Genomic DNA, 14,454 nt, shown 5'->3' on the forward strand with positions numbered 1-14,454 from the left:
GCAATTCATCATGCTAGTGATCTTGAAGTTACCATACCAGTTACAATTGGTAATGTTCCATTCAGATGACCTGCTACTACTACAGCTTATCCGACAGAACAACAGAATTCTAATGTGGCATCTGACAATACTTACCCTCCACCAAGGAACTACTGTTATCCTCCCCCCAATAGAAATGTGCCATAGCGGAAACCCTCCTTCCAGCGGAAATCAACCTTATCCTCCTTCTGGTGATAATGCACCCTACCCTCCTGCATCTGGCAACTGGACACATCCCAGGCCTCTGTCGAGCAACCACCTTACCCTACAAGTGAGATGTTTAACTACTCTACTGCACATGCTCCAGTGAAATACCCTGAAGCAAGAACAAAGGTGAAAGATGTGAATAGTTAGACATATTTCTCAATAAGCTGTATAGCTTTAACTTTGACTGTTGTTTATACTTGTGCTTGGAGGTCAGTTGTGATATCATAAAATCATAATATCCATTTGTATAGCTATAATACATTTCACCAAGTATCAAGTATCTATGTATTACCTAATGGGGAATGTCATTCTATTATACCCAAATTTGGTGCATGGACACTAATAATGGATGGGGTATGGCTAGCATGTATGCATCCACTAACTGGGATGGGTAATGGTACTCCTGCATTCTGCCAATGGATAGCTATAGCATGGCATATATTCTTCATTGTGCTAGTCGTTGCTTGCGTAAAGCTGAGCCAATAATGCATGGATACATTAAGTCTCACAAATATTTTGAGTTGTAAAAAATAATGTGACATTAAGGCCAAAATCTGGTCACAATTTATATCTAATATCTACGTAGCTATATGTGTGGCAGTCTATACTTTATCCTTTTAGAATCATTCTGAGCACTGTGAGGGCATGAACTTAAGTAAAACTACAATGCAGAGATGTGAAAATATAATTTACTGACTATATGCTCACTATAAGTTGTGCTAAGTCAGCCTAAGTGTAATTTTATTATTAATATGATCTGGCAAATAATTATTGCCAACCTTGAAGTGGTTATCAGGTATATAGTCCACTTTATTACTGAGCATATAGCAATATGCTGCTGTTGACAATGAAGTACATGTAATATGTATATATATTATAGAAGGGTCAAGGTTAAGTCAATTTGCATGATGGATTGAGTCACACCTTTTAGTTTTAACTGTTAAAGACTGGTACTGATTAATGTAATAGCAGTATTTATTCTAGGACTGTTAGGGGGAACCCCCCTAAAAGTCCCCCCCCCCCCCCCCCCCCCCTAAAATTGTGAGTGACTGCTACACTGTACTTAGGTTAAGTTTCAGTGTTATAAAATGGTACACAAAACTATCAGAAATGCTCTCAGATTCAATCTCAGATAGTACAAGTATCAGTACAGGTCTATATACTTGTACAAGCTAGTCTTAGCAACAGTACAAGTACATAGACCTCCGCCTGGTCACCCCCCCTCTCCCCCCCAAGGAGAAATCCTACTGTGTAATAGAATCAATGAAATTACCAGCTAATCCATTATAATTAGTTAGTTATGATTTTATTAAGGATGTGCATGCTGAAGTGCTGAAGGTCTGCAGGACTTGGTAGTCCTGCAGCCTGTTTAAAGGTGTTATTAGCATGTATGTTTGAAAACTTGATGACAAGACTGAAAAAAAAAATCCTGGACCTGACCTGCCTCAAATCTGAAATGTGCAACCCAGCAGCTGTTGGTCAGCTAATGACAGGAGTTTTTTACTCCCTGCTGAGCTGACTGCCCAGTACCTAATCTGTAGCAAAAAAAATACATGATTTTAGTTATATGGAAGGGATGACGTCATGCCTGTTACATAACGCCAAAGGTACAAGGGTGACTCTAAGGTCAAAGGTTTAACAGATGTTAAGATGCCATTTCTAACTATGAACCGCTTCAAACTCTTAGCTGCAGGATTAAATGGGAAGACCAAAGATAACTACGTTCTTTATTAATCTTCATGGAGGCATTGATCATCCTGTGTATACGGCAGGATCAGTCATTGAAGGAGACGTTCTGCTGGAGCTACTAGAGCCCAAGAAAGTACAAGGGATCAAGATAGGATTATCTGGACAGATACACATTGGCTGGACAGAACGAAATGGAATATTATTCGCCGGCCGTTGTTTCAGCTCCCTAATATGGCACTGCCCACATCATTTGAGAGCACTGGTGGCCACATCAGGTACTCCCTGACTGCTACAATATCACGACCATGGAAGTTTGACCACACTACAAAGAGAGCTATTACTGTCAACGAACTTGTTGATCTAAACACACCGCAGCTATCAAGTCCATTGCAGAATTCGAATGAAAAGACAGTTTGCTGCTTCTTCTGTGCTTCCGATCCAATTACGCTATCAGTTAAAACAGACCGAGCTGGATACTGTCCTGGAGAATCAGTTGCTATAAGTGTTGAAGCATCAAATCAAAGTAGCAGGAGAGTAACAGCCATAGCAGCTACTTTGAAGCAAGTTGTGGTGTATCATGTCTGGCATCCTCCTCGGGATAAAATTGATGAAAAGGTTATTCAGACAATTACTCGTCCTGGTATCAGTGCTGGAGGCAAGTCACACTGGCATAACGAACCAATGGTAATACCTACTACAGCTCCCAGCATTTTAAGCTATATATGAGATTTTGAAACTGTCCTATGTCTTGACGGTAACATTAGTGATCCACCATACCATGAACCTTCATGTTACTATACCACTTACAATTGGCAATGTTCCATTTAAAGGACACACCACAGCCTCTATTGCAGCACGTCACAGTACCTATCCAGCATCAAGACCAGATTATATTTCCCCTCCAGCAAATTTACTTGCAAACAGTGTGAACCCACCTTACCCAATTGCCAATGTGAATGGGGCACATTATCCTCCCAGCGGAAATCCCCCATATCCACCCATTCCAGGTGGTATGATAAACTATTCTACAGTACATGCTCCAGTGAATATTGGAGACAATGAGTACACCATGGGACAGACACAGTATGCACCGTTATACGGCTATGTGACTGACTATCAGTATGTGCCATCACAGGGAAATGAAGCAGTAGAAATGGCGAAGAACACTAATAGTTGAACACTCATTTACATGTAGTTAATATAATGAGCTGCATGTACTTAGCTAAATGCACAAAATCAGTTTTACCCAGAGTATATATTGGGGGAGTCTTAATTTTACATTGTTATGTGTTGAATTCATGAAGTTATTATTGTTGTTCATGTAAGTAGATTATTGGGTACTATATTGTAAGAAGATTACATCACTACTGTCAGAATAATATATAGTTATAATTACGTCATGGATGTGCCTGGGATTTTGGAATAAGTATGTGACAAGTGACACATGTATAAGACCTACTATTTATGGATCTTCTGTTTATTATTAGTGCTCACATGTACTTTTGCTGACTGATTTTTTTATTATTAGCTTGTCATTAGTTATCTAATAAGGTTCTTGTAGTTAAACATGCTCTTTTCCCTATCATTATATTTATATCATGCACATTCAGCTACAGTTCTAATTACCGGTGGTCATCATAAACGATGCTAAATAACCCGCTAGCCTACACTATGTTTAGTAGATAATCAGTACACCAGAAAAAATAGCAAATTGTGAATCAAGTATCCATTCCCATGACTCTTTTAGCATAATAGGATACATGCACAAGTCTGTGAACACAAGAGTATGCATGTTTTAGTGACTCAGTGATAAGCTATCTATTACAATTCGTGTATAGCTGATATGCAGTGAATTGACATTAGTGTTATAATACTGTATCTGCATGGCTGACCATAATAATATACAGCTGTGTGTATTAAAAAAAAATACAATCATAAACATGACCCTCTGAACCTACATCATTTTTGTAGTGATAAATATTTTTACTACAAAACCAGTTTTTTTTTTTTAAATTTAGCTTGTTCATTAGCAGGGTTCATGGTATTTTAAGTTTGAAGGTCACAGCTGGCAATGAGTCTTTAATAATAAGTAGTTTCAGTATACACAGGAGTGGGTGGTAGGTGGTTGAAGATACAAGGTGTTTAATTTGTGCTGTGACCAACTTCATAGCTATATAACTGGTTGTCAAAATGCATGAAATGTATAATTGCATTCTTGCAAAATAAAAAAAATGCTCCAATGTTTTATGTTTAGATACAGAGTTTTAAAAAGTAATTAGGCCTTCTTTATTGCATGAATTTACTGATGTTTATATGGATTTTTGTAGTACAGCTGTACACAAGACCCGTAGCAGCCTAGCCTTTTATAATCACCATAATGTCTGTGAAACGTATGGACGAACAAGGTATATAGCTACATGGCATGGGCTAACTTAGTAGGTGCATGTCAACCCTGCGTATTAACATGTTATAAGATGAAAAGACAAAAGATTTAGATAGATAATGTGGGACCGTGATGACTAACTATCCTCTACAATGCTTATATGGTTGAAAAATTTGGAGCCATTAAAATAACAAGTGTTGGTGACACCCATGAGGATGATGTGATCACGATTATGAGTAGCAAAATGTTAGTTGTTTAGTTTACTTGAAGAATTGCTTATGTATGACCGAATAGGGTTTTTAAAAACACTTTAAATTTACTGGGCAAAATTTGACAATTCATAACTTCAGCTAGGAAAAAACTGTTAGTTTGAAATTAGTCAGTATAGTGAGCACTTTACAGATACAGAAATTTTCAGGTTTACATGTTACTTTTGTTGTTGTCTTCCAAGTTCACTGAATTGGATGTGTGTGTGTAAGACCCCCTTTTGCAAATCTGGTCACACTTTGTCCAGCCGTGTCCTATGAGTATGGCAAACCATGCGCAAAAAAATAATTACTAGCCAATAGGTAGCAGAGTTCACTATGTTGCAAGTTTAAAGGTAGAAAAATTCATGTTGTATAGTTTCATAAATTGTTACAGCATAAGCAGGATCCCTAGCATATGCATATTTGGCATTAGAAATACAGGTCAACTACTTGTATGCTATGTGTGTGATTTGTTTTAGGTTACAAAATTTATGGTGGTCCCCTCCCTATATAGCTGGTTATAGGACTGTAGAATGTAATGGCGCCACATCAAAGAGTATGGTCCTCTGGTCTATTCCTGAGAGTTGGTGGGATCAGAAACATATTATCAGTGATGAAGTGGGCTGCTTAAAAATAGTACATCAGAACTTTAAAACATGGAGTTCAATATGGCTATATTACTGTCATTTATTGCACCAATAAACCATTGTCAAAGTTCTATGCAAACTAAAGACCAGTCCACAAGAAGCTGTAATGCTAAAGAGTCTACCCACTAAGGGGCTGCAGAAACCTGTGAAGCATGATCCATTCCATATATTTACATGTGGGATTATATGCATATGTGCCTTACGCCCAGGGAGTGCGGAGGGGGTTTTCAGGAAACCCTTACTGAAATTGTCAGTAGCAAGCAAGGCTTTGGCCAGTGTGTTGTTGACAAACACAAAATCAGCACGAGTAAATCAAATCTACACTATTTTCTGTGCGGGCACTCCTCCCCAAACAATACAAGGTTGAGAAACTCTAATAGAGCAGTCAGTGAAATACTTTAATAGAACATTCACTTCGTGGTCTATAGTAGCTTAGCTCAAAGATTTTTGCTTAGGCTCCTTGGCTATGGGTAAACTGAACACCTCGAACAGGCCCTGCCTACTGTGTACACCCTCCAGTGCCTAACTGGTAAAGTAGATAATAACACCTCTTAGTAGTGACTCACTGTTGATTTTTGCCATTTTGGCCTTTGCAAATGGTTGTGAAATCTTTACAAGACTCTGAATGTCTTAAACAGCAAAACGATAATTGATCTTGGTTCACTTTAGTGTTAGGTGAATTTGTAATAAATGCTAGTAAGATGTGCATATTTTCATGAGTTATATAAATTAACCTTGGCCTGACAAAGTTTAGTATTTTAATCAAAAGTATGGCTGGTTCCTTCACAAGGTGGGGCATTTGCCCCAAATGCCTCATCCTGGATCCGCCATTGCCATTGGGGTCACTCCAATTGGTATACCAATTTCTGGTCCTGCTCACTCTAAAAAGGGCATTGGGTGGGTGAATTTAGTCACTATTGTTATGCATGACTAAAATACAATCAAACTGAATGGCTCCTCTAAAGCAAACTTTAAAAGCCATTTGCTCTGTTATTTGCTATTGCATAATACTGGATACTGTGGTTAGCGCCACCCGCCCCTTCACAAAAAGTAAGGCCAGAGTGGAGTGAAATACAGATACCAAACCATTTCTAACGTCGCTAGCCAATTAATGACATTCACACAGATTGCCTTGACAAGTGGCAACACATTGTTTTTGTTTGAATTGGAAGGACAATCATCTGGCATAATCAGCAGTTACATATGCTGTCTAACTGAATTCCTTTTGAAATGATACGGTATCCCAGCTTTTTACAAAGGGGTGTGTGGCACCAGACTATGGTTGTCCATGAAAATACACAATGACAACCACTGATACTACAATCTTTGTATACACAGATATTAAAGAAGATATTTCAAACAGCATGGAAAGTACATTGATTTCTATACCTGTTGGTGGCTAACTGCTAAAGTTAAAAACGCCTGGCAAAAAAGTTGTCATTGACGAAGCATGCATACAGGTGCTTGTCTATAGTACCACATAGCCTAAATCGAGGATTTTTTTTTTGCTAATTTCAAGGCTTTGGGACTAAACAGCGAAAACTTTATCCTTGAGATATTTAGACCTCCATATAGTGTATAATGCATTCTGCGATTGTTTGCAATCCACAAAAAATTAAATTAAGTAACATTGCTCAACCTTGTAAATTTTTCCCCATGAAATATTTAGGCTATACGGTAACGCTAAACAATGTTAGGATCACCTGGATCGAGTTTGCTTACTCATTAAATATAGTGTTTGCTTGTTGGCTCATCAAGTCAATTGAAGCACAATCAACCAGAACACTCTACTACTAAGCTTTTGCTGTGAAAGCATTGTTCAGCAAAACCTCAAACTTTACGGCTCTATAACTTGCTCATCCTTTACCTTATTCACAGTAGACAACTACAAATGAAACAGCGATTAAATGTATTTTTGTTCTATGCAGAGAAGTGGAACATATCTTATACTTTGATACTGAGATATAACCATTTTCCAAATGACTTTAATGGGCAGCATCCAGTGCACAATTGCACTTAAGCAACAATAACACATAAGCAACAATAACACATAGCTACCAGGATGCAGAACCTCTTTATTTGAAGCTATGCAAACTAATTATGGCAGTAAGAGCCCTGTATGCCATAATAGCATACTCATTCCTCAGCATGCAAACTAGTGCACTACTTTTGACTTGTGTAATATAGCCAAAAACTTTATAACAAGCCACCAAACAATAATTCACAATTAGAAATAGTCACAAGTGTAAATATTTCATGTGGCTTATTTTTGTTGATTGTGGAAACCACAAAATATTCTAACTGTCTGATCTAAGGTACCTAGTAAGCAAAACCAGAATTTATGAACCTTTTTATACTAGACTGTCAAAAATTATGGTCAAGGCCTTACGATCAAGCTATATGAAAAGTTTTGATCACAGTTACCGACAGTTCTTCAGGACTATTGACAATGACTACCCCTTGAGTATCAAGACATTTTACTGTAACTGTTCTAAGCAGCTAACAAGTGTTTTCACTTTTGGTTATACACTACTATTCAGCGTTCTTTCCATGTGACTATACAGTGCATATCGATAAGGCCACTCCAAATAAATTTTGTTTCCTGTCCTGGACTCAGGCATATCTACACGCGGCGATCGGTCCATTTCTATTACATGATTGGGACAGCTTTTCAAACCATATTATTTGCCTGGCACAACCATTAAAAGCATGCTTAAGCTTGTACCCTCCATTTTAAGTTGCAAAATAATGCAAAGTGAATTTGTGCTGACCTTATGGCACTGCTGACACTGCCACAAGGTGGTTTTACTGAGCCTGTATACAACATGCACGAATAACTAGAAAATAATTGAAGAATACGGAACAGTTAATATTTAGACCTGATGGCAATCAGATGTGGGCTGCGGACAGGAAAAAGAGAATTTATTTGAGTGGCCTAACCAGAAATGTAAAACTTCCATGTGAGGGAACTTGAGAACTTTCCAGAGGGAAGGAATCATGTCATGGGCTGGTCACTGTCCTTAAATCTACCTGTTCTCAGTAACACTTCTGATGAGTTATCTCTTATTTCTTTCTGTGCACACTCAATGTAAGATGCTGTAGACACCAGGAACTCGGTGTACGTAAACTGGTTAGGTAGTGTACGCCGAGGTGTGCGCAACTCAGTCACTTCCACCACTTGAGATCCCGCTTGCACGTATACTCGCTTGAGACAATCAGATAATACTGACGACGGAAGCAGCATACTATGTAAGTAATATCCAGTAAACACGAATTACCTAATAATTTCCTTTTGTTCTTGGGAAACAAGAGTTGAAGTAGAACAACAACCATTGCGCTAGAAGATGCTGAATAAGCATTCATCACGTGCCCATAGTTCAACGTCGCATGCGCGTTATTTAAGCTCGTATTTAAGTTTATGCCTCAACAGCCACGAGATACCTGCTGAGTTTCAAAACGTTTGTAGATGATTTCGTCACTCCGTGCGTCTAGTCAGTTATCCAAAAGGAAAGTGAGTACTAAATAAATTATTTCTGTTGTTTTAATAATATTCCTGGCGTTTTAATTAGAATTGTTGCATCTTTTGTACAGCTGACAGTATTTGCAAACTGGTTCCACTGCAGCGCTGTGAACTATGAGCAGAAAGCTCCTAAATCATTTTACTATCAAGATGTGTTGGCACTACCAACCTTCCCAATAACAACATATCGTTTACTCACTGATCAATGTGTCAGCCAGTTCAAACTAGACAATGCCGATGACCAGGGTTACATCACCAGTGTGACTCCTATGGCTATGACAATGTTGGCAGAGCAAGCGATGATCGATATAGCTCATCTTCTGAGGCCAGCACACTTGCAGCAATTGAGGTGAGTTGATTGTAATGTTATGATGGGCCTAACATCAGTGAGACCAAAAAGTTTATTTACCTAAGTTTTGCTAGATTGTCTGCCTGGTGACTTAAACAAATTTCATTGCTTGATATGATGATGTGTTACTCAAAGCACCTACCTTACCAATAGTCACATTGTGTGAAAGGTTGCTGATTATCGTATAATAGGTTGTAGGTTTTTTACCAAGATTTGTAGTCCAGGTCATTTAATTCAACATTTTGAGCAGTTGATGCTATCTGTTTCTTACTGTATTTATGTAATACATTTTCCATGCTACATTTGTATTTGTCTTCATTGTTAGGAACATACTGGATGATCCTGAGGCATCTAGTAATGATCGCTTTGTTGCACTGACATTGTTGAAGAATGCCAACATTGCTGCAGGAATGGTGTTACCTGGTTGTCAGGATACTGGTGTGTGTTTCTTTGTGTGTGTGTGCATGCACACCGTACTAGTGTTGTTTTAGTTTATTTAAACTAAAACCTATTTTAGTGTATAAATTACTTTTAGTGTACTAAAACTACAAGCTTTTATCTGAATACTAAAACTAAACTAAAACTCGATTTCTTTTATTTATTTAACTTAAGACAAATTACATTTACACTAGTATTGTATTAGTTTTTACTAAACTAAACCTAAAACCATAAATTACTTTTTGTATACTATACTATACTGAACCAAAACTAAAAGTTTTTATTTTACGTTTACTAAAACTAAAACGTTTTTTCCCTAAAACTAAAATGAAAACCTGTACTAAAACAACACTAGTGTGTATGCGACGTATATGTGCGTGCGTGCGTGAGTGTGTGATGCAGTGCTTACTAACCTGGTAATCGCAAGTCACTGATGACCAGTTGTTGTTCTTGTTTCCTATACTTCACTCATTATTGCTCAAGTCTACTCTCTCCAGCTGTAAATGAAGACTTTGTGTTAACTGAGAAATCAGCCCCTGATAGGTACCTGATGTTACATAGGAAAGCAAATGCCAACTGCACTGTCTGTGTCTCACATAATGGATGATTATTATGAAGTGTGGAACATTGAGTGCTCATACCTTCCACTATGAGGCATGGTCTGGTTACTTGTCCTGCTCCAATAGGATTTTCCTGCACTGATTTATGCAGATAATCCAGTGTTTGTGGTTAGGTGTGACTGTATATACGATAGCCAAAGCTTTGCTTCTGCTTTGTTTGTATACATACTTGCATGTGTATTGTGTTTGTGTTTATAAACAAGTATATACCAAGTCATGTTCACATATTAGGTACTTCCATTGTGATTGGCAAGAAGGGACATCGTGTATGGACGGATGGAAAGGATGCTAAATATTTATCCAAAGGTGTCTACAACACTTACACTGCTCAGAACCTACGATACTCTCAAGTCAGTCAAATATTTTGGTGATTGTATTTGTGTCATATTATGTGTATACTGTGTAGAGATATGATGTTTTGTGTTACATTACCAGTTACTAATGTAAGCTTGAGAAAAAGAATGTTAGAGTGGAGCTGTATACTGGTTACTATATAAACAATTATAGGGAAAAGTAATTAGAAAATTTAAAAGGTCATAGAAATAAAACAAGGATGGTTGCCCACTTAAATTAGTACCTGCAGCTATTTGTGACCTACTGAGCAAAAGCGCGACTAGTTTTAATAGTTTGCATAATTCTGCTTTTGAGATGAATGCCATTGATATACATACTCGTACTACAAAAGTAATTTTACGTACATTTTGATCACTTCAGTAAACAATGAAAGAAGACTTAAATTGAAATATCTAATATACCACTGCAATTGCCTCTTCATGGAGAGAATAAGGGGTTTTCTGTGCCATGAAGCAAACGAGTTGTATTTGTTTACGTTTGTATAACTTTATCGTTGCCGTTTCTAAGCTTGAACAGCCTTCTTGCTTATTGGCATATGCATGGGTGGATATACAATAGGCCCCTTGATAAATGTCCCAGTTCATGATGAACATAATCGCACAAGTCCTAACTCTGCAGCTTGTTGCACTTGTGACTTTTATATAAATTATGATCGATTAAATAACACCTGTGATTTATTTCTGTATAGGCACTGTACAAATCAATTGGTTTACTCTTCCTGCTGTTTATCGCTATACGTCAGCAGATAAGGCCAAAACTTTAACAACCCACTGGCCTATCCCTCTAGACAACAAAGAAGTCATAAAGTGAAGTTTGAGAAAATTGTAAACTAGTTGGGTTTTCACTCAGTGGGTTACATTTACATAATTCCTATATACGTAGATTGTCAATAGTATAACCATGACTAAAGTAGGGATTAAACTCTGCTTGTGTAGCTGCAGGTGTACAGTACCCCTACTGTACTATTGTATTGTTACGTTTCAAGTACAGTTTGTCCCATCTGCTCAGGAAATGTAGGCTAAAAGGCAACCAACCATTATGGGCAGGTTTCATTGTGCAGTTTACAATCATGGGACAAATTAACAGAAGTATCGGACATTGAAATCCTTGGCTTCTTCATTCACAAGACTATGTTTGTGTCTGTGTTTGCTTTCTTGAACAAACATATACTGAAATTGTACTACAATATAATATCAGCAGCTGTTTTTTTGTTTGTTATGATCTGCATGGAAGGTGTCTGGATTATGGTGCTAATAGTAATAATTGGGACGGTGTATTGGAAAAATTTGTTGATACAAAGTATGCATGTTTTCCAATGTAGGTTGCACCCCTGGACATGTACAATGAGATCAACACTGGTACCAACCTGCCAGCTCAAATAGAACTCTACGCCACTGAAGGGGATGAGTATCACTTTTTATTTATTGCAAAAGGAGGTGGATCAGCTAACAAGACTTTCCTTTATCAGCAGACCAAGGCTGTGTTGAATGAAGTAAAATTGATGGAGTTCTTACGGGAGAAGATCCAGACAATAGGAACAGCTGCTTGTCCACCGTATCATCTGGCAATTGTTATAGGAGGACTGAGTGCTGAGATGACATTGAAGACAGTCAAATTAGCTAGTACTAAATACCTTGATGGACTGCCCATTGCTGGCAATGAACATGGCCAGGCATTCCGTGATATTGGTCTAGAAGAAAAGGTGTGTTGATATGATTAGTATTCTAAGGGGTGTACATGCCTGACCTGACTTAACAGATTCAACATATTTGTACAGCATGTGTACTATTATACCTCAGTGGTCTACTTTCTTTACTTTGTGTTATCGTAAAACTGTGGAACCTGGTCAGCTAAGTACATGTACATAGAATGGGCTTTGTGGTTAGTCTAGCTTGGAAATATCAGTAATTAAGAATGTTTTTTTCACTAACTCTACACAAGATTGCTACTATGTAAAATAGGGAATACACTATCTTTGTCTGTTACAGGTTCATAAGATGTGTCAGAATATGGGTATTGGTGCTCAATTTGGAGGGAAATACTTTTGTCATGATGTGCGTGTTGTGAGGCTGCCACGACATGGTGCGTCATGTCCAATAGGAATAGGAGTGTCTTGTTCAGCTGATAGACAGGTCAGTGGTTTCTACTCCATTATGTGTATATGTGATCATGTCTATAAAACCAGTTGACTGCATCATCTTGACAACTTGTATTAATTGAGATATCAGTTTGAGAAATTTCGTCACATAGCATATCATTATTTGATGTACATGGGGCTGTAGCTTTCATGAATAGTCAACTTGGAAAAACTATAAGGCTCACAGGGCTGATTGCATGTTGCACTATCCATGCTGCTATTTTCCATTTGAGGTGAATTTCTCCCTAGTTATGTTTTGCACAGACTCCCATGCAGGCTGGAAGTTATTTTTGTCCTGTCTAGGGTCTACAATGAAGAATGCAACATAATTTATTGTTCTGACTGGCCACATCTGAATTTCTTTATAAGTTATGATAAAACATCCTTATAGAGCAGTCACGGTACATTACCTGGTTGTTTAAATTGTCTGTCAAGGTTTACTTAGAGTGTAGTGAATTGGGAGTTGTACCATTAAAGATCTCTCTGATTCTTGTATTGCGATTTGCGTGCATTATTGTCTAATATGGTTTATGGCTATCTGACAATGATCAATTGATTTACTGTTCTTGGCAAGAGTCCATTACATTAGTTCTCTCATACAGGCTTTGGGGAAGATAACACCAAATGGCGTCTACCTGGAGCAACTGGAGACTGAGCCATGGAAGTACATGCCTGAGATAGAAGAAACACATCTTCATGATGACGTAGTGAAGGTATTAATGTGTGTAAAACTGGTGATTATGAGTATAGTGTGTGGGTGATATTTGATTTATGATTCATGAAATATCACAGAAAAGTAATACTGCATTACTGTTTCATATTTCCCACTACTCTGTTAAATCTGTGCTATCCCTGTTACTTACAGGTAGATCTTGACAGACCAATGAAAACTGTGTTAAGTCAGCTATCCCAGTATCCTGTGAGGACACGCATCTCACTTACTGGTCGTCTGATAGTGGCAAGGGATATTGCTCATGCTAAACTGCTAGATCAACTACAGTCTGGATATGGACTACCAGAATACTTCAAACAACACCCAGTCTATTATGCTGGCCCAGCCAAAACACCCAAGGTAAAGTGCTTCTACTATAATACATCATGAGTATTAGTATCCTATAAATTGCGTCAGTCTGTACTTATCTGTCACATTCTGATTGTGTGTTTTGTATAGGGAATGGCATCGGGTAGCTTTGGTCCCACTACTGCGGGAAGAATGGATTCATATGTGGATCGATTCCAACAGGAAGGTGGCAGCATGATTATGATAGCAAAGGGCAACCGCAGCAAGCAAGTCACCAAGGCCTGTCAGAAATATGGTGGCTTTTATTTGGGTTCTATTGGAGGTCCAGCTGCCGTCCTTGCCCAAGATTGCATCCGAAGTGTTAAAGTGCTGGAATTTCCTGAGTTGGGAATGGAAGCCATCTGGGAAGTTGAGGTGGAAGACTTTCCAGCATTTATTGTGGTGGATGATAAAGGAAACGATTTTTTCCAAGAATGGCAGATATAAAGTTATGTACATATGTTATTTGGCACAATATATTTAATAGAAATTTATAATTGTCTTGAAGCCATTGTATATGGTTTGGTGTACAGCCTAAACTACAAAACAAAGCTCAAGGGATTTTAGTGTATTCTGTTCCCCAACACCAGTACTAGAACACAGTTTAATTTGGTTTAACCCATCATTAAGAGAAAATACACATACATGTGACCACAAAGACTGGTTCAGTGATGAGACCAGTGTGGGCATGGCAAGGGTGGAAAATACAAAAAAAAAAAGTATAAGGCTATAACTACATATACATACATCTAAACTAAGTAGG

At 37.9% G+C, this 14,454-nt stretch overlaps 1 protein-coding gene across 1 annotated transcript; it reads left to right on the forward strand.

The window, feature by feature from the left end:
* Positions 1–8,564: 8,564 nt before the first annotated feature.
* Positions 8,565–14,198, forward strand: LOC136240261 (fumarate hydratase class I, aerobic-like). The gene is made up of 9 exons (XM_066031199.1): positions 8,565–8,724; positions 8,805–9,082; positions 9,408–9,520; positions 10,372–10,490; positions 11,816–12,196; positions 12,483–12,626; positions 13,234–13,344; positions 13,497–13,703; positions 13,803–14,198. Exons 1-9 carry the CDS (start codon positions 8,680–8,682, stop codon positions 14,136–14,138), a joined length of 1,734 nt encoding a protein of 577 aa, XP_065887271.1. The 5' UTR covers positions 8,565–8,679; the 3' UTR covers positions 14,139–14,198.
* The last annotated feature ends 256 nt before the right edge of the window (positions 14,199–14,454 follow it).

Source organism: Dysidea avara, chromosome 12 (assembly GCF_963678975.1).
Source record: "Dysidea avara chromosome 12, odDysAvar1.4, whole genome shotgun sequence".
Classification (NCBI taxonomy): domain Eukaryota; kingdom Metazoa; phylum Porifera; class Demospongiae; order Dictyoceratida; family Dysideidae; genus Dysidea; species Dysidea avara.

Coding starts and splice junctions, on each gene's coding strand:
- LOC136240261 (XM_066031199.1), top strand. CDS start 8,680: ATGATTTCGTCACTCCGTGCGTCTAGTCAGTTATCCAAAAGGAAA. Junction 8,725..8,804: donor GTCAGTTATCCAAAAGGAAA/GTGAGTACTAAA, acceptor TCTTTTGTACAG/CTGACAGTATTTGCAAACTG. Junction 12,627..13,233: donor CTTGTTCAGCTGATAGACAG/GTCAGTGGTTTC, acceptor TCTCTCATACAG/GCTTTGGGGAAGATAACACC.